The sequence below is a fragment of the Erpetoichthys calabaricus genome, chromosome 6 (assembly GCF_900747795.2).
Source record: "Erpetoichthys calabaricus chromosome 6, fErpCal1.3, whole genome shotgun sequence".
In the NCBI taxonomy this organism is placed as follows: Eukaryota; Metazoa; Chordata; class Cladistia; order Polypteriformes; family Polypteridae; genus Erpetoichthys; species Erpetoichthys calabaricus.
The window spans coordinates 80,629,111-80,653,677 of NC_041399.2; the positions used below are offsets into that span (position 1 = coordinate 80,629,111).

At 40.3% G+C, this 24,567-nt stretch overlaps 1 protein-coding gene across 1 annotated transcript in view; it reads right to left on the bottom strand.

Moving 5' to 3' along the window:
- Positions 1-24,567, bottom strand: part of smchd1 (structural maintenance of chromosomes flexible hinge domain containing 1) — a 509,382-nt gene that overhangs the window by 111,351 nt on the left and 373,464 nt on the right. The window contains 2 exon segments of the mRNA XM_051928888.1: positions 18,341-18,402; positions 23,553-23,668. Of these exon segments, the coding sequence (XP_051784848.1) occupies positions 18,341-18,402; positions 23,553-23,668 (178 nt within the window).

The window sequence follows — 24,567 nt, forward strand, 5'->3', positions numbered from 1 at the left end:
AAATAAATAAATCTACATACGGAATAAGCAACAATACCGTGTTCTCCTGGGAACTGGGACAGGACCGATAGTTAGGTGTCTCCCCTTGGAACTAAAGAAGGGAACAGTAAGGGAATAGTGAGTGGCACACTTAATACCTCGCTGATTCATACGTACAAGGGATTAGGCGAATCAGTATATAGTTGGAAAATTAAAAACAGAACCCGGGAGAGCAAGGGGACATAATGGGAACTTATAACAGTAAGCCTGTTAATCGCCGCACAGGGGGATCAAAATCATTAATGCTGGAAGAATTATTTTCGGAGGATCAACAGACGCCCCGTAAAAATGGGTCTCCTAGAAAATTTATAGAAAAGAAGACAGGTTTAGATTTCAAGAAGGCATGTAAGAAATGGAATAGACAGAGTGGTGGGCGTTGGCCGATAGAGGGGACAGGAGATGTAAGTGAAATACAGGAAACTAGGAAGATCCTGTGTAGAAATAAGCAGGGTTGTTATAATAGTGGACCGTATCGAATGGATATGTTCGATAGATGGGAATTAGTAATAAAAGACAGAAATTTAGAAGCAGTACAGAAACAGAATGATTTGTTGCGGGCAAATGAGGGAAAGGCTAAAAAGGAGAAAGAGGAATTACTAATTACATTACAGAAAGTTCAGATAGGCACTGAACCACAGGCAGATGGGAGGAAAAGGAAGAATAATCCAAATAAAGACCCCCTTTATCCTATTATTTTTTCCCCTCCTCAGTACCAACCTCAGGCACCTCCATTATCCCCTCCTCTATCCCCCATTCCGACTGCCCCCCCTACACTACAATTAGCATAAGTTTCCCCTGATGATCCCCCAGGCACAGATCACTATGACCCACCCTGTACTAGACAAACCCCCGTCTCCAAATGCACTCGAAGTCACAAACCAGCTCCAACTTTTTTCTCCTCTGATCCTTCACCTTCACTTACTTGCCCTTTAATAGAAGTTCCCAATCCCCATTATAACCTAGCCCATCCAGCCGGACCCCAAAATCCCATAACAGTTATGATAAATCGGAATTGGGACATCCAAGAACTAAAAGATGTCGTGAATGCACTTCCAGATCCAAAGGAAGTAGGAGGACTAAAATTTGTTGAACAACTCGATCAGTTAGATAGCATGTATAAGCCTAATGCTGCTGAATGGACCCAGGTACTTCGTCGAAAGCTTGGGACCACATGGGCCACTGTTAGCAGGGGTGTCCGCAATGACGTTCCATGGGTATGGAACCCAGCTTTAACTCGAGGACAGGGGATAGGTGGAGAAGGCGAATTTAACCCACAATGGGAGGCGTTGAGACAAAATATTGCAGAAAAATGTAAAAAAGGAACGGACTGGTCCCTTATTTCTGCTGCAAAACAAAAGAGAGACGAGACGGTTGATGAATGGGCACATAGGATTCAAGACCTTATGGCTAATCACTCGGGCTTGGGAAATGCTGATGACCGCACCCGAGCTGCAGTTCCACCTTTTGTTTCCGGTTTGCGCCTTGATATACAAAACAAGGTCCGCACTTCCTGTATTGAGTGGGAAAGTGCCACGTTTGATGAAGTCAAACGACATGCTGAACATGCTGAAAAACAAACTAAGCAGAAGGAATCGGACTCTCATGCCAAATTATTGGCAGCACAGATGAACTATTATACCAGGAATACTCCTGACCAAGGTCGAGGATATGGCTTTAGGGGACGAGGACGAGGAAGAGGTGGTTTTAGAGCTCCTCCTGTTGACCACAATAAGAATCCTTTTATTCCCTCTCCCTTAAATTCCAATGCTAATTCCTACTCTTGCCACGCTTGTGGTGAAACTGGACATTTTCGTCGGGAGTGCCCTCACAGACAGCAACAGCCCCCACCTCCCCTTATTCCACCTGTTTTCTCTGACACCCCTGACCAACAATACTGGCCATAGGAAAACGCAGGGACCTCCAGCCACTCTTTTCAACTACCTTTGCTTACCCATAATTCAGAGACTGATCCTTTACTGACATTGTTCGTTGATGGCACTGAGACTGTTTTCTTAATCGACACTGGTGCCACTCGATCTACCCTCTCGCTGGCAAAGGTCCCTGCCTCGAACGAAACTGTTACTGTGCTTACTGCTTCTGGACAACCTCACCTTCTTCAAGTATCAAAACCTCTTCAAGTCCAGTCACGTCCTGGCGGACATACCTTACTGCATCGTTTTCTTTTGAATCAGCTTTGTCCAGTTAACCTTTTAGGAAGAGATCTCATGACAAAACTTTCTCTTTCTATTTCTATGACTGACAAAGGTTTTTTCTGTTCTACCCCCAAGTTGTTGTGTCAAATTACCCCTTACCCCAAACCCTCTTTTGCAGCATGGACTTTAGATATTTCCCCACACACCATTCTCCTCAAAGCCCTACACTCTTTTTCCCCTTGTCTTTTTCCCAATTTACAGGCCCCTGACATTTTACACTGTACTGCCCAATACTTCCCTATAGAAGTAGACACCACCTGGCTAGAATCTTTCCTTACTTCTGGTATTTGCCCCGAAACCCTTCACATCTCCTGTGTTTTTATTTCATCCACAAAGGCAGCTGCTTCTGTTCATTTTACATGCTCACAGCACATATATTATCTTGGCGGCACAGTGCCTCATATTTCCTTAGCTAAATCACGCACTGTTAAATGGGGGGAAATAGGACCATGGGTGGAAAAATGCCTTGAAAGAACAGACTGGTTACAAGTTACTCCAGGTATTTTTGATACTTCTGACCATTTAATAACTAAAGTGGTGTTTCAAACTGATTTTTTAGTACATCGCGCTTTGTGCCGTCCTTCCTCTTTTGCTTGTTCATTACAAACCACTTTCCCTTCTTGGCTCTTTATGCTCCCTGATTCACTATGGTCCCAGGGAAAGAATGATTATGGAAGGATAGCCCATTGTGAGCCTCTGGTGATCCACCCGAAACCCTCCTTCCGCCCGCACCGTGCCCAATATCCTCTGTCTCCCGAAGCAGAGGCTGGCATCTCCGCCGTACATTCCGATCTCGTCAAACGCGGTGCCATTATTCCAATCGAATACTCTCCAGTCAATTCCCCCATTCTACCTGTAAAAAAGGCTGACGGTTCATGGCGTTTCGTACAAGATTTGCGACAAGTAAATTCTGCCATCTTCCCTAGGGCCCCTACCGTCCCTAATCCCTCCACTATCCTCTCTACTATCCCTCCTTCCGCTCGGTACTTCTCCGTTATTGACCTAGCTAATGCTTTCTTTTCTATCCCTGTTCACCCTGATTCTCAATTTTGGTTTGCTTTTACTTTCCAAAACCGCCGTTGGACATGGACCGTCATGCCTCAGGGATACACTGAAGCCCCTTGTGTTTATGGACAAGCTCTTGCCCAAAATTTAGACGGCTTTTGGCCGGAAAGAGGTAGTACATTGATACAGTATGTAGATGACATAATGATATGTAGCGCTACGGAAGAAGATTGTACAATAGATACCCAGAAATTGTTGCTGTTTTTGGGGAACAATGGCCATAAAGTTTCTAAAGTTAAGCTGCAGCTAATCAAAACAACTGTAAAATATCTAGGTCATGACATTATGTATGGAACAAGAGCTCTCTCTAGCGATCGCATTACAGCCATCCAAAATCTTCCTAGACCGGTCACAAAACAACAGGTTATGTCTGTTTTAGGTATTCTGGGCTACTGCAGACAGTGGGTTCTAAATTTTACTGAAAGAGCACAGCCGTTGCAACAATTGGCTAATACTCCTGGCATCCCCCCTTTCTGGCCAGGTCCAATGGAATGAACTGGCTGAGAAGGCTCTCTGTGACCTCAAAGCTGCTCTCCTATCTGCGCCCGCGCTAGGTTTGCCTGATCATTCTCGTCCATTCACTTTGTTCGTGGACGAAAAGCAGGGATTTATGAATGCAGTACTGACGCAACAACATGGAGATAAACAAAGACTGGTGGCTTATTTTTCTAAAAAACTGGATCCAGTGGCCGCAGCACTTCCTCCGTGTCTTCGTGCTGTGGCTGCAACAACAGAAGCTGTACTAGCAAGCACGGATGTAGTTCTCATGAGCCCCCTAACAGTTAAAGTGCCTCACGCTGTACATTCTATCCTAGTACAAGCCAAAACTTCACATCTCACTACTGCTAGGGCAATACACTATCAGAATGTACTCTGTACTTTGTCAAATGTTACAATTGAAAGATGCTCCACTTTAAATCCAGCCACTCTTCTCCCAATTAACAACGAAGGAGAACCACATAATTGCCATAACGAAATAGCAAAGGTTGTAAAACCTAGAGTAGATCTACAGGAAACACCTTTAGAAACTGGAGAAATGATTTTTGTGGATGGATGTTCCTTGCGATTGAAAAATGGAGCACCCTCAACCAGTTACGCAGTGGTCCAAGGGGACCGCCTGCTGGAAGCAAATCGAATTTCATCAAGCTTAAGTGCACAAGCAGCTGAACTCGTAGCACTCACTCGAGCATGTCAGCTGTCCGAAGGGAAGATCGTAACAATTTATACAGATTCCAGGTATGCTTTTGGAGTCTGCCATGATCATGGAGCATTATGGAAACTAAGGGGATTTAAGACCAGTACTGGCAAACCCATCCAACATCAGAAATTGATCGAATCCCTTTTAGAAGCTATAACCAAACCATCGAAGCTAGCGATTGTTAAATGTCAAGCTCACACAGGAAAACAGGATCCTGTTAGCAAAGGGAATGAATTAGCTGACCACTTTGCTAAAGAGGCTGCATATAATAACACACCAATTTCTTTATTCCAACAGAGAAATGACCAGGACCCTGATAATCAAATTATTTCTTTACAGAGTGCAGCCACGGATATCGAAAGGAGAAAATGGTCCAAAGAAGGGTCCCTCTCTGATGGAGTCTGGACTCATAAACACACTAACAAACCTTTTCTCCCAAAAGCCTCTTTCCCAGGAATGGCAAAAATCGCCCATGGCCTTGATCACGCAGGAAAAGATGCCATGGTTCGAGATGTTGAAAAACATTGGGAAGCTGTAGGTTTCTCTACATATGCAGAGCAATTTTGCAGACGCTGTGCAATATGTCAAAAGTTTAATGTGGGAAAAGGTACCCAGGTAAGTCCCGCCGTTACCCCTAATCCAATGGGTCCGTTTGAACACCTCCAAATGGATTTCATTGAACTAACCCCGTCTAAAGGGTACCGATATTGTCTTGTAATTGTCGATGTGTTCTCCCGATGGGTAGAGGCTTTCCCTTCAAAACACAACGATGCCAAAACAGTAGCTAAAGCACTAATTAAAGAGATTATTCCAAGATGGGGTATCCCTCAAAAGTTACAAACAGATAATGGCACTCATTTTGTGAACTCAGTTATAAATGAATTAACCACCTGGCTCCAAATTAATGTGCACCATTATTGTAAATACCATCCCCAAAGCGGAGGCATCGTAGAACGATGCAATGGCACTTTAAAAGCTAAACTCGCAAAAATTTGTGAACAAACTAATTTATCATGGCCGGATGCACTACCCTTAGCTTTAATGGGACTAAGGGGACGGACACACCGACAATTGGGACTATCGCCGTTTGAGATTCTGACCGGACGTCCCATGCCCATTGGCATGGTTGTAGGAAATGTGAATTTGCATACTGTGGACAATGATCTTCTCTCTAGTCTTGCAGGTTTACGAACCTCGTTGAAGGAAATCCACCAGCAGGTTCATCAAGCCTGGAGGACCGGCCCCCTTTCCAAGGATTTACCAATTCCTTTGGGCACCTGGATCCTGGTTCGAGATACTCGAAGGAAACACTGGCATCAGCCTAGGTGGAGAGGACCATTCCAAATTCTTCTATCCACACCACACGCCGTGAAAGTTGAAGGACTGCCTGCCTGGATTCACGCCTCACATTGCAAGAGATGGCACCCTTGATTGCTGTGCTACTATGCTTTTCTTTTCCCTTGTCTACTGCCCTGGTCACCTTGACTTTCCCGTTAGGAATTACCACATCAGTGCAGTTTGATTTCTGCTCTATTATCAACTGTGGGACTGGTCGACAAGCCCAGTGGACCGGATCTGACAAATACGTGTGTATGAGGGGAAGTGACTGCGACAACTGGCAATGGGTTTTTGCTAACACTGGAACTGAGGACTGGGGTTATCAACCTTTTGAGGCCCAAAAATACGGTTTGAAAAATCGGTTTTCTATCATAAAAGGACATGCCTCTCATGAATGTGCTGACAACCATTGTAACCCCTTGATCATTACTTTGAAGAACCCCTCTTTACATGACTCAGGTATATATGTATTAGGGGCATATGTATCTGGAACAGACCCTTTAGGGAGATTTCTAATTAAGATTGACAATCCTGTTACTAACACCCCTCATTCTCTGGCACACACACCCATCTCCCCAACTTTTGGTTCAGATTTTTCTCCTGTTAAGATTATGAATATTTCCACCCTTTCATCCACTTTTTCAGTAGAAACTGGTTATGGGGATCAGAATAGATGGTTGCAGTGGGTTCTCTATTCAGCTAAGCAAGTTAATCGTTCTCATTGTTATGCGTGCGCTGCAGCCCGTCCCCATTTAGCTACAGTCCCTTTCCCATTATCTAACATTTCTGACCCCGTGGGGTTGCCCTGCCTTCTGTACTTATTCACTACTTCCAAGAAACCCCTCTCTGGTTCAAAGTGTTCTAATCTATCTATTCTTTTTCCCCCCACCCGTCACATGGATACCCCTATGTTTCAAACTCACGAAGGAAATTATACATGTTTCAAATCTTATGGAACGACATGGGTAGGAGAATTACCATTTTCTTTCTGTTCTCAAACTTTTCAGGTTAACTTTTCTCTGAACACCGTTCTGTCTTCCTTTCTTCTCTCCCAAACCACTCCTAGATCAGATATTTGGTGGATGTGCTGTAGGTCCAAATTATTTGCCACCCTTCCCCCTAACTGGTCTGGTACCTGTGCTCCAATCCAATTAGTTATGCCTTTTAGACTTCTATCCTTACCTCCCTCTCACTCCCCATATTATTCCACACCTCCTTTTTATTTCCGACATACCCGCTCCCTTTTCCATATGCCTACTAATATCTCCTTACATGGCCCTGGAGTATACATAGATGCTACTGGAGTCCCTAGGGGTGTCCCAGACAGATTTAAAGCTAGGGATCAAGTTGCTGCCGGTTTTGAATCTATCATACCCCAAATTACTATTAATAAGAATGTAGACTGGATTAATTACCTTTATTATAACCAACAACGTTTCCTTAACTTCACCAAAAACGCTATTGAAGGCATACATGAACAGCTTGATCGTACTTCTCTGATGACTTGGCAAAATCGTCTAGCCCTGGACATGTTACTTGCGGAAAAGGGAGGTGTCTGTGCTATGTTTGGTGATGCTTGTTGTACATATATTCCAAATAATACCGCGCCAGATGGATCAATAACTCGTGCATTGGCAGGCCTTACTGCTCTCTCTAAAGAACTTTCCACTAATTCTGGCATTACAAATCCCTGGGATCAGTGGTTTGCATCCTCCTTCGGATCCTGGGGACAATGGATAAGATCTGTTTTCATTTCTTTGGTTGTGGCATTTTGTCTCCTCCTCCTGGTTGGTTGTTGTATTATCCCTTTGTTTCGCTATATAATATCTAAGTACTTTACCGCCTCTATGGAAAGGGCATATATGCTACATGAGGAGCGCATGTCTCGTATAGCTTCTTCCATTTTCTCCTCCCCATCCCCTTTCTCTCCCCCTTCCCCTTCATCAACCATTTCAAGATAGAATTATATTGCCCACATCATTTTGTTCAAAAAGGGAGGAGTGTAAAAACATAAAATGATGTAATTGAACAAAATGTATGTGTGTACAGAAAATAGGACAAGAATGATGAAACTTGTTTGTGTTTTGCGTACGTGACAAAAAGCATGTATACTTTCTGGAAGTTTTCTTTTGATGATGTGTGTGACAAGAAAATATACCTTTAGGGTAATGACTTTACAAAATTGGAAAAGTACAATGAGTCAGGACGCTATTTTTTGCTTACGTGGTCAACAATCAGGAGATTAGAAAGGTATAAAAGAACAAGGACATCTGCGCTCGAGGCAGATGAAGTGCGGTGTCCTAGGACTGTGTTTCTCTGACATTTTACCTTTGCCTGGTATGTATCAATAAAAGGTTTTGACTAATTTTAATTTTCTTCTCTGTCTTCAGTCACAAAAAGTGTCCACAACAGTAAGTGCAATTATCCATATTACTAACAGTAGACAACGGATAACTAATGGAGTCACGGTCATGGCTCCAAAACGATCCAGCTCAACTAACGGAGCTACAAAAACGAGCCCGCATGGATAAAATCATTAAACGTGGGCGCCTACAACGCGCGTCTGAAACCTTCGAAGCAAAACTGTCTCGGCTCGAAAACCAAACAGCTCGACTAACTGAGCTACAAACACGAGCCCGCATGGACAAATACAATGAACATAGATGCCTACAACGCGCATCTGAAACTGCGGAAGCAAAGCAGGCATGGGTTCAAAACGAAACACCACAACTGACGGAGATACACAAACAAGCCCGCCTGGATAAAATCAATGAACGCAGGCGCCTACAACGCGCGTCTGAAATGCCGCAAGCAAAGCAGGCACGGCTCCAAAAAGAAAGAGCTCGACTAACGGGGCTACAAACACGAGCCCGCCTGTATAAAAACAATGAACGCAGGCGCCTACAATGCGCTTCTCAAACAACGCAACCAAAGGAGTCACGGCTCCAAAACGAAATCTCTCAACTGACAGACATACAGAAACGAGCCCGCCTGAATACAATTAATGAACGCAGGCGCCTACAACGCGACTCTCAAACAGCAGAGGCAATACATAAACAGCAAAGAAAGGAACGACAAACAGCCGCTAAACAATTCCGCCAATTAGCTGACAACGCATTCTGTAATGAGTCCACTATTAATGAACATTCATTAGGATTAATGAATATCATTTGCTGTCACTGTCATTCACTTAACTTCCCTGAAGAAACAACTGGCACTACAACTAATGAGTTTACACGTTGTTGTCAAAAGGGTCAGGTTAGACTGCCTCCTTTAGATGACTTTTCTGAAAATCTACGGAAGCTTCTAACTAACAATGTACCCGAAAGTAAAAACTTTATGGACTGCATTGGATCCTACAATAGTTCATTTCCTTTTGCATCTACCGGGGTAAATATCAGGCCACCAACTGGCAATGGCAGACCCTTCCTGAAAACAAGCAATACACAGAGCTGATAATGAGAAACGTCGCTGAAGTCATAAACAGTCACCCATTAGCTAAGTCTACAAAAGTACTTACAGGATCACATTCTAACAATACTGTTTTGATTCCTACAGTTGACCTTCCAAGTTCTTACCTGGAATTACCTTTTACACTTAAACGACACCAATTTCCCATTAAACCTGCATTTGCCATGACGATCAACAAATCCCAAGGACAAACCATGGACAGAGTTGGCATATACCTCTCAGCCTGTACTTGGACATGGACAACTTTATGTAGCCTTCTCAAGAGTTCGGCGTTTATCTGACATTAAAGTTAAAGTTGTAGATACTCCATACCAAGGAAAACTCATTCAACGACAACACACCATCTGTACTATAAATGTTGTGTATAAAGAAATATTCCAATAAATCTTTCTAATGTGCCATGCTATAGGTTCTTTACTTCCTTTGTTCGTCATCTACACCTTTACACTCCAATATATCTCATACATACAACAATGTATTTCGGGTTACCCAACACCTGGGGTTGGCGAGCGAAGCCCCCTAGTTTAAATATACAGTGGAACCTCTAGATACGAGTTTAATTCGTTCCAGCACTGAGCTTGTATAGCGAATTTCTCGTATCTAGAACAAACTTCCCCATTGAAAATAATGGAAATCCAGTTAATCCGTTCCGCATCCCAAATATATTAACATAAAAATCAATTTTCCATAAAAATCAATTTTCCTAACAAATAACACTGATAAATTATATGTACTGTAGTCTACCTTTAATAAATAACACTGGTAAATAATATAACTGATTATTAAAAGAATCAAAACAGGTGTCCAAAGTGCAGTAGAGCATTCAATAAATCTTTAAATAAATAATCCTTAAAACAGTTGTGAAGTGGAGGTTTAAAGTACATAAGAATAACAATCCTTTAACACGAGGTTAAAACGTCAAAAGGATGCAGTCTTTAAAAAACAGATGACAATCCCCGGTGCTTCTTCTCTGTTAGCGTCTCACCTGCTTCTCCCATGCGGGCTCTGCAACAGGCGAGACACTTAATGCAGCTGACCTTCTCTACACCGTCCTGCTTCAGCTGTTTGGCTCGCCTGTTCAGCTACACGCGAGCCTGTACTCGCTCGCTCTCTCGCACCGACTTCCTACTGCTGCGGATTCCTGCCTCCTCCTGCAACCTCTGTTCTCTCTCCTCTCCTCTCTTTTCTTTTCTTTTACTTCTTCTCCCCCTTAACCGGCTCGCGCTTCTCTATATATGCGGGGAAGACATGGCAGCTGCTAGGGTTACCACTTTTAATACAAAAAAATAAGGGACGCATACGTATTGATTCAAAACGGGACGCGCAATTTCATTCTCAAATACTGGACGATTCCGTATTTTAAAGGACGGGTGGCAACCCTGCCCAGCCCATCAGCCACAGGACAAATCATGGATGTGGGCAGTTTCCCACCTGTGCACTTAGGTGAGAAACGCAGACACCGCAGATCGCCCTGCGGCTCGCTACAGCTACCACGCCCCCCTCGCTAAGCCGCGAGCTATACCCACAGCCTGGCTCGTGGCTCGTTACGTGAGCCAATGCTCGTATTTAGATCTGAATTTTTCGCTCATACTTTCCTCGTATTTTGAATTTCTCGTATACAGAGGTGTTCGTATCTCGAGGTTCCACTGTATTAACTAAGCTGGTCTATGCCAATCAAATTAAATTTCTGTTTTGCTGGTACAAGTGCTTATCTCTAGATGACTTATCTTAGACATCAGACAGTGTATCCAATAGAGTTATCCCTTCAGATTGGGGAAAAGGTGACAGTTAAAAGGGTCAAATCTAAAAAAATGGGGTGAAAGCATCTGCTCAATTGGGATGCGTGGATCAATACTGAACTATCGATGCTTCTGATCCTGAACTTTTAATATAAACATCAATACATTAAAAGTATCGATATTACACATTTTCAAAAACTTGCACGTTCATTAGTAATTATTTATTAAAAAGCATTTAATGGTGAGAACTTAATTAAACATGTCATATTGTGTAAAATGGTAGTTGCTTTTCCTTCCATACTTTTCATCATCCTGCATTCACACTGGCAGTGCTGCCATCCATCAGCCAAAACAGTATGACTGTATATGTTAGGCAATGGCAGAAAGAAAGCCAAGCATTATTTGTAGTTACTTGCCCCACTGAACAATAATGAAGAAAATTGTGATACACGTCAAAAGACTGTACATTATTGTGGCAACTTCACAAACCTTGTAAAACATGTGAAAGTCAGTCACATTGCCGAACACAAGGAGTTACAACGAAAGCGACCAGAACAGAGGACAGACAAACAGAGTAAATAGCCTATCAAATTACTCTTAAAGATAAGCGTAACTTGTAGGATATAAATTAGTGAGTCTCCAATGTAGAAGATAGAGGTTTCAAAGCTTTTGTCAAGACCCTAGATCCAAGCTACAAAATTCCAAGCAGCAAGCACTAATTGACACATTCAATTGCAGACTTGTGTAAAGAATGTCAGGACAAAGTAAAGAGAGCTTTGCAAAGTGCACACAGTGTAGATCTTACAACAGACGTGGACATCACGGTCCACAGAGGTATATTTGACTGTCTTCTGTCGTTTCATTGACAAGAGCCAAATGAAAGATTTTGTTTTAGAGACCAGCAGTTTTCATGGACAGCAAATATAACATTAGCAAAGATCTTAAAACAATCACAAGTCAATGATGCATAACTCAGAAAATTTTAGGTGTTGTCACAGACCATGGTGCAAATATGATATATGCAGTGCACAAGGCTGGGTGAAAGCACTATCCTTGCTTTTTTCACAACTTAAACTTGGTGGTTATAGATACCATTAAAGGTGTTCCTGATGTGCAGCTTGTGGACAAATGCAGTAGCATTGTTTCTTTTTTCCAATCAAAGCACAAAAGCCACAGAAAAGCTTAAAAATTCAAATGCACCTGAAGCTGACAGATAATAAAATAATTCAGTGGGACAAAACTAGGTGGAATTCAGATTTTATATGTTGGAGATACACCATGAGCAGAGAGAAGCAATCATTACAGCCCTGTGCCTATTTGGTAAGAGTGCTCTCTGCTTAAGTAAGGAAGAACATTCCGTAATTCACCTGACAAGTGAGACTCTAAGACCCTTTAAAGAGACAATACAGGAAGTGTCAAATGAAAACATGTGACAGCATCAAGAGAGATTCAACTTGTGTCACTGCTTCACATAGCAATTTCTGCTACTGAGTGAAGTAGTTCTCTCACTACAGAACTGACAATGCAATGAGATTTTGTGGCAATGAAATCTTTCAGTCTTGCTGCCAGCATCTTCCTGGACATAAGGTTTAAAAGCCTTGCTTTTTGTAACAAAGATAAATGTAGAAACCACAAAAAAGTATTTCCTTGATGAATTGCAGGAATATGGCAGCCCTCTTCAGACCCTGTTACTGCAGGACCAACCTGTGCCTCTGCATCTGTACCAAGTCATCCCTCTGCACCTACTTCAAGTTCTACCCTTGTCTGCATCAAAAGGAGGAATATGGGCAGCTTTTGACTTTCACGTTCTCTTATCCCAACAGCACTGCACAACAGGCATAAAATGGTTGATTGAAATGCATCACTAGTTAGAAGAAAAGCCAATACCTCTGGACCAAGACCCATTGCACTGGTGACAAGAACATCAGCAAACATTCCCATTAGTAAGTAGGCTTTTAAAGGCCGGCTGGGCCACACTACCAGGACCTGTGGCCTGGATGAATTACCGAGAAAACCTATCAATACAAAGCCACACCTCTAACAAATAATAATTTTCCCTCCTCCCCAATCGATGGTTAAAGACTAGCAAACAAAAGCAAATATGTAAAATAAGTGTGGGAATAAATTAAATACAATACAATGACAGATACAAGAATATAAATCTGCGATGTAAAATATATACATATATATACAGTGGTGTGAAAAACTATTTGCCCCCTTCCTGATTTCTTATTCTTTTGCATGTTTGTCACACAAAATGTTTCTGATCATCAAACACATTTAACCATTAGTCAAATATAACACAAGTAAACACAAAATGCAGTTTTTAAATGATGGTTTTTATTATTTAGGGAGAAAAAAAAATCCAAACCTACATGGCCCTGTGTGAAAAAGTAATTGCCCCCTGAACCTAATAACTGGTTGGGCCACCCTTAGCAGCAATAACTGCAATCAAGCGTTTGCGATAACTTGCAATGAGTCTTTTACAGCGCTCTGGAGGAATTTTGGCCCACTCATCTTTGCAAAATTGTTGTAATTCAGCTTTATTTGAGGGTTTTCTAGCATGAACCCGCCTTTTTAAGGTCATGCCATAGCATCTCAATTGGATTCAGGTCAGGACTTTGACTAGGCCACTCCAAAGTCTTCATTTTGTTTTTCTTCAGCCATTCAGAGGTGGATTTGCTGGTGTGTTTTGGGTCATTGTCCTGTTGCAGCACCCAAGATCGCTTCAGCTTGAGTTGATGAACAGATGGCCGGACATTCTCCTTCAGGATTTTTTGGTAGACAGTAGAATTCATGGTTCCATCTATCACAGCAAGCCTTCCAGGTCCTGAACCAGCAAAACAACCCCAGACCATCACACTACCACCACCATATTTTACTGTTGGTATGATGTTCTTTTTCTGAAATGCTGTGTTCCTTTTACGCCAGATGTAATGGGACATTTGCCTTCCAAAAAGTTCAACTTTTGACTCATCAGTCCACAAGGTATTTTCCCAAAAGTCTTGGCAATCATTGAGATGTTTCTTAGCAAAATTGAGACGAGCCCTAATGTTCTTTTTGCTTAACAATGGTTTGCGTCTTGGAAATCTGCCATGCAGGCCGTTTTTGCCCAGTCTCTTTCTTATGGTGGAGTCGTGAACACTGACCTTAATTGAGGCAAGTGAGGCCTGCAGTTCTTTAGACGTTGTCCTGGGGTCTTTTGTGACCTCTCGGATAAGTCGTCTCTGCGTTCTTGGGGTAATTTTGGTCGGCCGGCCACTCCTGGGAAGGTTCACCACTGTTCCATGTTTTTGCCATTTGTGGATAATGGCTCTCACTGTGGTCCGCTGGAGTCCCAAAGCTTTAGAAATGGCTTTATAACCTTTACCAGACTGATAGATCTCAATTACTTCTGTTCTCATTTGTTCCTGAATTTCTTTGGATCTTGGCATGATGTCTATCTTTTGAGGTGCTTTTGGTCTACTTCTCTGTGTCAGGCAGCTCCTATTTAAGTGATTTCTTGATTGAAACAGGTGTGGCAGTAATCAGGCCTGGGGGTGGCTACGGAAATTGAACTCAGGTGTGATACACCACAGTTAGGTTATTTTTTAACAAGGGGGCAATTACTTTTTCACACACGGCCATGTAGGTTTGGATTTTTTTTCTCCCTAAATAATAAACACCATCATTTAAAAACTGCATTTTGTGTTTACTTGTGTTATATTTGACTAATGGTTAAATGTGTTTGATGATCAGAAACATTTTGTGTGACAAACATGCAAAAGAATAAGAAATCAGGAAGGGGGCAAATAGTTTTTCACACCACTGTACATATATATACACACATACACAGTATATCCCTCCACCAAAGCAGCTAAGTGAAAACAACACCTGTACAATAACAATACCTTCTTTGCCCCTGCAAACATATAACTAACACAAAACACAAATAATAGCAATGTATGAGTACTGAATGACAATGAACGTGAAATTGAGTCCGGGTAAATCACTGTCCAGAATATGGATGACTGATCAAAATGGATGTGTTTGAATCTCCCGAATAAAACAGAACGACCTCATTGTGCTTCCTTGGCGAATGGTGGATTATAATGTCCAACCCCGGGGTTTCTGGCAATGATGGAGTTGTTGCGATTTTGGCGGAATGAGAATCAAACTGGAACCTGGCGCGATGTAAATAATAGCAGAATAATGCTGATCGGTTGTTGGTACTTGAAATCTCCGTCTCTCTCCCTCTCCTTTCTTCTTTCCCTCCTGATGGTTTAAATAATGATGAGCTGGATGTAACTATTAAAATCCCGGTCCTGATGTGTCCAGGGGGTCACTGCCTCCCTGCAAAACCCTTCCCCGTTTCTTATTACGAGGACGACATTTAAACAGACGTACATTAGTTTAAACGGGGTGCTGAGATGAGATGCAACTGGGTGCAACACAATAAACAACAATACCTATGTGGCCCCGCTACAGGCTTGCAGCCAAATACCTAGGAATTCCTGCTTCATCTGTATCCTCTGAAAGAATTTTTACAAAAGAAAGGGAGTTGGTAAGTCAAAAAAGAAACAGACTAAAAGGAAAGCATGCCAAAATGCAATTGTTTCTAAATATCAAAGCAAAGTGTATGAGCAGGAAAGTTTAATATGTCCAACCCACTGTAGCTGTGTTTACACTGAAGTATTTTAGAGGCACCCTTTGGTGGAGAGAGAAAGTGTGAGTAAAATAAGCAGCAGTTGTTTCTGTACTGTTTGCTGTTTTCAAAAGCAGTTTTAACTGATAGGTTAATTGAAAGGCATTTTCATTGATTTATTGTGCCAAATTTTCAGGTGGCATGACAAAGAAAACGTTCTATACTCTCCCTACTCTCTCTTCTGTTTCCTGTTCCGGTGTCCTTTCATCTACTCAAAGTAACATGATGTTCCAACAATGATGGATGGATTAAAAGCCAGAAGTCTGTATGACCATCAGCATCAAGTGATTCCGTGAGAACCCTAACTACAAAGATGGACTATTTCATTTATGTTAGGTAGAATGCCCAGAGGGGACTGGGTAGTCTCATGGCCTGGAACCCCTACAGATTTTATTTTTTTTCTCCAGCCTTCTGGAGTTTTTTTTTTGTTTTTTCTGTCCACCCTGGCCATCGGACCTTATTCCTTTTCTAAGTTAACTAATGTTGTCTTATTTTAATTTCTTATTTTTTGTTGTATACAGTTCTATAAATGGAAGTAATTTAATTTGTTGCTGTTCCACAGATTGTTTGCAAGAACTGAATATGTTTAATAAGTTCTGTTAATAACGAAGCAAAGAAGTCTGATCTTTGGCACCATACAATATGTAATAGTCTACACTAATGCAAAGTCTTTAAAATGTAACAATTTGATGTCTTCAGAAGATGCTCTGTTTTTACAGAAAATTAACCATTCTTGCAAGATGATGCTCTGGCTGCATCAATATTGATTATTGGCAATACTGGCCTCAGAATCACCCAGTATAAAATCAAAAAGAAAATCAGCAATATTGTCCATCACTACTGATTAAATCTACAATTTCAGAAAGTACACTTTACAACCTCTGCAGTTTGAGGTGTCTGTATTGTAAAGAAACAGAAGAGGGATAGTCACTGGCTTTTACCCTGACTGACTGCTGCCAAACTGCAAAGCAATTCAGCATAAAATGACACGCTACGTGGGACATTTGAGGCACATTTTAAACAAGGACTACATGCTAGACATTATAAAAAGTTGTGGTTTGAACTTTGGAGTTTTTGGACTTTCTAAAGGTATCTAATAATACATTTGTGAGAAATGCAGGTGTTTTGAATGTTGATTGCATATGACTGGATAATTGACATGTGGATTATTCGACACAAGTAACTTAAAGATTGTGTTTCATGGGTGCTCCAATATTGTTTTCAGTTTTCCATTACTGTTCCCCTGTTAAAACTTCTGCATCATAAACTCTGCAATCTCCATTCTCCTTGACGACATTAGATTCAGTTTTTTTTCTCAGCCACAGGGTAAGTAACAGTGTAAAAATATATACCGTACCATAAGACGCACCTAGGTTTAGAGGAGGAAAACAAGAAAAAAAATATTCTGAACCAAATGGTGCACTAATATGTTTAATAAAATATAGCAGAATAATATTTCAACCATGTAAATTCAACAGCGGTATTAAGAAACATCATCACTGTCATTAACAAATAAGGAGAGACTTTAAGGTTCAAGCATTCTTCTAGTTTTATGGAAACCCCAAGAACTCCTCATCGCTATTGTCAGAATTTATTAAGCTCAGTTGCTCACAATCACTTTGCAGCATCACGTACCTATCATCACGCGACATAACCTGTCCAAAGCCACCAGGGGACAAAGCACGTTTGGACCAATGCTCCCTGAAGTTATATCGCCAGTCTAGTCCCATCTATATTTGTAATGCCACAAAGCCCTTCATCTCGTGTTTTGTTGTGGGTTTCCAGTTTGAAAAATGAGAATGCGGTGCAAGCACAGCCCTCCATTCAAAAAATTGCTCTGCATACCTGTTTGTCTCGTCTGACAGTAGCTGAAAGGCAGCTTCAGGAAAGAACAGCCTGAAGTAGTCCAGCGGCTGGTAATCTATCGAGTCCAGAGTCCAACTCAGTGATAATGCGCTTCGCTCCCTCATGAGATGTAGACGCTATCTTGCCTTTGTTTATATTTGTTTAGATTTCGCAACTCACGCACACGCAAGGATTAGATGCCGAGTCAATGAGTCTAACATTCCTCCAAGCACAGAGGGAATGCCTGTAACGTAACAGTGAGTTTTGTCGCCCTCTAGCCCTGGATGTCGACTTTTGTCAGGTATTACACATCATGGTCTGTGATGCAATATTCGCACCATAAGACGCACAGACATTTCCAACCTTCTTTTGGGGAAAAAAAAGTGCGTCTTATGGTGCGAAAAATACGGTATATATTCTTGGGTTGATTATTCCTACAAAGCTAAAAATAAGTATTACTCCCTACTAGGAGTAAAATCTAGGACCTTCATTAAAATGTATTAAGATTTTTCTTCCGCATAAATTAATTTCTATTTCCTTAAAACACCTGAAGAGCCAGTATGTTTTGGAAAATGTTTAATTTTTCTTTCAAAATGATGGTTGACTTAAAAAATGAAGTCTGTCTCTAATATTCATGAAGGATAATATTTCTATTTTATATTCCTTTTTGAAAAAAAAAACAAAAACAAGAAGCATTTAAAAAAATATTTTAGGAATTCCAAACACAATCCAAACATTACAATCATACCTGAAATAGAAATAGCCATCTTTCTCATTTTCCTTTGGCTTACTGCAATTAAGCACTGTTGCCTACAATGACAAAACAAAACATAAATCAGAAGCAGTACAAAACAATGAGTAAATATATCTACAATTAGTGAAACAAGATTGCCAATATTAAGACATGCCTTTATGATTCATCTTTAGTAACAAAACCGAATCACAAAAAATATTATTTTTTCCACATTGCTCCGCTTACATTTTGGTGTTGTTTACATAGTAAATAGTTTGATTTCTCCTGAAAAATCAAAAAGATTTGCCTAAATTGCCTAAAGGTTTGACATAATTTTCTGGAATTTTCCAAGTTGTTTAAAGGAAGAATTAACAAAATATATGTAAACCTGTGACCCACTGGAACTGTGAGTATTTCTTCACTTTTTATTGACTAAATCTGCAAACATTGCTGGAAAAATTATTTTCCACTGCACAAAGTAGATGTCTTAAATGATATGCCAAATTTATAACTTGTTAGTATAAAATCTGTGGAGAAGTTATAAAGTGAGTTTTAAAGAATTCTCCTTTTTTAAACCATGTCAGATATGCATAATATTGAGTATTTAAACTAATGAAGTGTAGAAAAAAAAACTGATGAAAATGTGTGTTTGTATCTTCAATGTTTTCTGAAATGTACTATACAGGTCATAAAATGAGTCATTTCAAATATCATATATACCTATGTCTGTTTTATTGTCAGTGCGGCTGTGACATCATGGACCATAAGGTGCATACTAATTCAGCATGAGCAGGAACACTCAATAAAACTGAATAAAAAACAAAATTCAAGCAACAATGAGATACGAAGAAGGCAGATTCACCAGAGTTGGTGTGTCAGCTTTTATCCCTCCAGATCAGAGAATTTTCAGTTCCATTGTCTCAAAATACCACTCATATCTACAGTTATTCCCAGTTTCAGTTAAATAGTAAACGCATTAGATCTGGGGCGGGGGGAGGTGGGGTGGGGTGTTTCATCGTGATCGTGACTGACAGAAGTAAAAAAAAAAAAAAGATAACTTTTACAAGTACTATAAATTTACAGCAGCTGTTATAGACACAAATCAAATGTATGTTTTTATTGCATAATATTAACAATAAGAGCAGCTCACTACTCAAAACGGTACATTTGCGGGGGAGCTGGTTTCGAACTGATGATATCTGGATTATAAGTCAGCAGTTCTTACCGCTACACCACAGAAGCTGTTGAATTGTACTTGCACCTTTTGTGAAAGTGTTTATTTGATATATGGCCATCAGCCTTCACACATTATACAGTTCATGTCTACATTTTGTCATTTATCACTAAAACATGAAAAACGTTTCTGTTTTAATGATTTGTTTACATAGATTGTTGTAGACACAGAACACACATTAAATTATTTACTCTATACAACTCTTAGGTAGCTCACTCCCAGATAATCAAGGCAGGATCTGGGAGAACTTCTTGTCTGTTCTGCGGCGGTGGGGCCAGATTTGAGTTTTTTTGTAGGCTCTGGTAAATCTAGTGTTAAAGCTTAGAACAAAGATTCTCATGTTCAGCCCTGGGGTACCACTGTGGTTAGAAACTTTTATTAGCACCAATTTCACCATCAGTGTATCATTTTTGCTTTTAATTGATCTCACTGTTTAATAATTCATATTCTTAATTAATTCTTGGAAATACTTTATGCCTGATAACACAGAGATCAATAAAAGAAAGTAACGACACATTGACTATAAAATTGATTGGAATGAAAACATTCAGACTCAAATCAAACATATGTTTTATTATGTAATAGTAATTAATAACAGCAGCTCACTACTCAAAATGGGAAGAACCCGGGCTTGAATCCGCAACCTTTTGATTACAAAGTAGCAGTTTTTACCTCTGCTCCAGCAAAGCTCAGCAGAGGACAAACAGCTGTATTTATCTATAATGCCTACTGACCCTGTGCTCTTGGCACTCTGATCCAATGTCTTAGCAGTATTTCTGATTGGATGAATAGTAATTTTGTCAAACCATATAAGAAGAAAACAGAAATCTTAGTGATTTGCAAATATGGAAATAGCGAGGGTATTAAAAATAAACTTGATCCCTTTGCCTTAAAATTAAAGGAAGAGAAAAAGAATTTAGGGGCAATTATTGACTCTGACTTTTAAATCGCATATTATGATGCATGAGCCGCTGTCTTGCACAACCAGCTTTATTCAACTCAAATATGGAACAGCAAAGTTATTTATTGCAGTAGGAGCTGCCACTCTTCTACACCAAGTCAGAGTAAACAGGCAGGGTCGGGGCCAGGTCAGTGGCCAAGTTATAATATTCTCTGCATTACCCATCGGGCAACAGATGTGTTGTGTGTGGAGGCGGTGAGCTTGCTGATGCTTCTGTGATGCTGTGAACCTGCAGTTTTCTCAGCAACTGACAAGCAGCCACTGACAGACGCGTCAATTGCATTTCGCCCCGTTGCGAAGGATCTCAAAGGAGTTAAAAAATCTCACAATATTAACCAGCATATTATTGACTGCATTTTTCCATGTAAGAAATATAGCAAAAGTTATCCCTCATAACTTTACAAGATGCTGAAGAATTATTTCACATTTTTGTTTTTAGTTGACTAGATTACTATAACGCACTCCTAACAAGACTACTTAAGAAAGACATCAATTGGTTGCAATTAGTGCAGAATACAGCAGCCAGAATCTTAACTAGGAAAAGAGAATGAGTACATTTCACCAGTTTTAGCATCGTTAAACACAGTTACCCATGTCATTCAGAATTGACTTTAAAATACTACTAATGGTTTATAAAGCCTTAAATAGTCTTGCTCCTTCCTGTATTTTGAAATGCCTAACCCCTTACACTATAAGTCGTAACCTTAGATCTTCAAATGGAGATCTGTTTATAATTCCAAGAGCCAAAGTTAAAAGAAGTGGTGAGGTGGCCTTTTGCTATTATGCGGTTAAAATCTGGAATACATTACTAATAGAAATGTGCCAGGCTAATATTGTGGAACTTTTTTTTTTTTTTAAAAACTGTAAAAAAAATTATTTTAATTGTATTCCTAATATGGAATATGGACTGTATGGGCATAGAATTATCATATTCTTCAGGGATCTGCAATCTGTACTAATCTATACTGTTTTTGGCCTTGGAACACCTGCAGATTTTGTTTCTTTCACCAGCCTAACTGCAGGGTTTTTTTCCTGTTCTCCCATCCATCTGACCTTACGATTTAATTGGTTACTTACGTATTCTTTAATATTATTACCAAATTTTATGTGTTTTTCTTTTCAAGTAACTTTCTCATTGTTGTCATGTAAAGCACTTTTAGCTACATTGTTGGAATGAAAATGCGCTATATAAATAAATGTTGTAATCTCACCAATATGGTTTAAGCACTGTTATAGTATACACTGAATTGCACTGAGCCTTAGATAGCCAAAACACTGGAATGTACTGACTGGCACAGAGTCTTACATGTAACTACTCCACCAATGCAAAATGAAATCCTGAAAGCCAGTGCCAATTACTGAGTGAAGGATTAGCAATAAAGAGGTATGGCTGAAAATGACACCGGTCAAAGATGGCAATGGGCCGAACAGGTGTCAACTATTAGGATAATGAGTAATTAACATGAATGGGCATGACAAAAAAGTGGGTAAGACTAAAGGGCGATCGCACAAAGGTGGCAAAATACCATTAGATGTTGCCCATTTACATAGTTGGTGTGTTAAAATTTCTTATCTATGTTAAGCTCCAGCATCATGTGATACGCACGACAGAGCCACATGTGCCAGCACGCAACACCTCACCAAACACCACCTCAGTCGCTTTCGTCTCTGCTACAGTCCACATGCACCTCTCTGAGCCACGTTGACTTTTCATTGTTCTTTTCGGTACCTTTTCTATATATAATCCACCAAGTCGCCCGACCATAGGAAACTCACACACGCAAGACAGAGCCCCACCCACCAACTCTAACCCTCCTTCCACGTCATGGTGTATGCATGACAGAGCCCCGCCCGCCAACTCTAGCACTTACTGCCGCCGGTTGCATTAACAAGCAACCTTTGTGGCGTCACATGCATGTACTTACACTGACGACAAATATGACAGCTCTTCCTCACGAACAAGATTGTGCAAGACTGGAAAAACGGAACACCCGCAACATTACCTTCACATTGTTTTCCTTTTATTTCTGATCCCGTTCAACAACTATGTGGCGACATCGACTTCTCAACTGTGACTCCGGAACAACTCCGTACGCGAGCTATATTAACCGTCACCAACGAACACTCGCTACACCTTAATGAACAGATACTGAAACTTATCCCTACCGACGAAGTAACTTTCACCAGCGTTGACTCCATCATCACAGATGATCCCGTACATCAACTTTCATTCCCCGAAGAATTTCTTAGCAGTCTTACTTCCATTTGAATGCATCCACATAAACTCAAACTTAAAATTGGTTCAGTCGTCATGCTTCTCAGAAACCTCATGCCAGCAAGAAGTCTCTGTAAAGGCACTAGACTGACTGTTACCAGCATTCACCGCAATGTACTGGAGTGTAAAACTATCACAGCTGCTACCTCACAAACTGTCCATATTCCCCGGATTTCCCTGACCCCATAAAATTCAAATTTGCCTTTTACGTTTACACGCAATTTCCTGTTAGATTGGCCTTTGCAATGACAATTAATAAGGCGCAGGGACAAACTTTCAAAAAGATATGCCTGTATCTGCCAAAACCAGTTTTCAGTCACGAACAATTGTACGTTGCTCTCTCCAGAGTTCCATCTTTTCATTCACTCACAGTCGTATCCTCAAACTCACCCCATTTGGACAACTGTGTCATTCAGAAAGTGTTCACCCATCAATAAATAATTATGCGGCGGGGTTGGCTAGTTTATTATCTTTAATAAAAGTCTAAAACTGAAACCAGAAAGCTTTTGGGCTTGTGTGATTCCCTAGCTTTGGTTTAGGGTTTTATTCTACGACAATACCAATTTTCAGTGCATATTTAAAAAATCTCGTTATCAACTCTTTATCAGGTTTACGACAACATATGGAGATTTTAGTTAAACATTACCATCATGATATAAAATGCAATCTGAGGCAAAGCATTTGTAAACTTTACATATTATACATTTGCTATCCATCATAATGGCAAAATAATACATTGGTATTTTAAACAACTCACATTGCCAGGTGGTCGGGAACCATTACTCACACCTTTCCATAAACACATTGTCATGACAGCTGGATTTAAATTTCTCATTACTTCTTCATCTTCTGAAAGAACACTGACCTTGAACACTGTAAGGAAAAGAAACATCTTGCAAATGACTAGATCCTCAAAAGATATGTTGTGCGTGCTTTACTTCTGGAATGTAACTGACATTTTAAAAAGCATGAACATCCTAACCACAGACAGATTAGAGCTAGCCAGGTTTAACAGTTCAAAAATGTGTAAAGCAATAACAGATTTAAAAGTTAAGCATAGGAACAACAGAATAAATGCTTTTCATAATGACAAAAATATTGTCCAGCATGAAATACTCTCCAAGACAGTGGGCCATTCTTTGTCTATGAAGACGTGATCATGTCAGGTTCAGAGTTTGGTACCTCATATGTACTTGGAAGGACTTTCAAGTTGTTGGCTTATATATTCTACTTATTTGATCATGGTCCAGTTCAGACCATGTCACAACCACCAAATGCATTGAGTATCGCCTTGATTTACCTCTCACTGTTTCCTCTGCATGTTCATATATTGTTTTACTAAATTACAGATCTATATGGAGATTGTGGTTTTAGAACTTTGCGCATCTAGATTTTCTTGAGAGAATCAGTTGTTTTGATGGTTGTGTGTCTTTGATTTAGTCAACATAGTATAATACTGACTTTCTTGTACCTAATGACTGTTACACTCCCTCTCTCTGCCTAAGGAAATGATTGCACAGGCAGAATAAAAGACACAGAAGCACAATTTCTAAACGGTCTCAATCTTATTTTTCACCCCATGGACACAGTTATATAAAATGACTGTTAATGCCAAGGATTTAAAAGTTTTATGTAAAGGTCTTAAAAACACCAAATATAGTGATCATCAGGACACTAAGCAAGACTGTCTTTCTTTGGCAATGTTTAGCATAGCTGTTTTGTTAGCATCTCAGAACTGGAGGTAATCTGCATGATTTGGCCAGTCTATCACA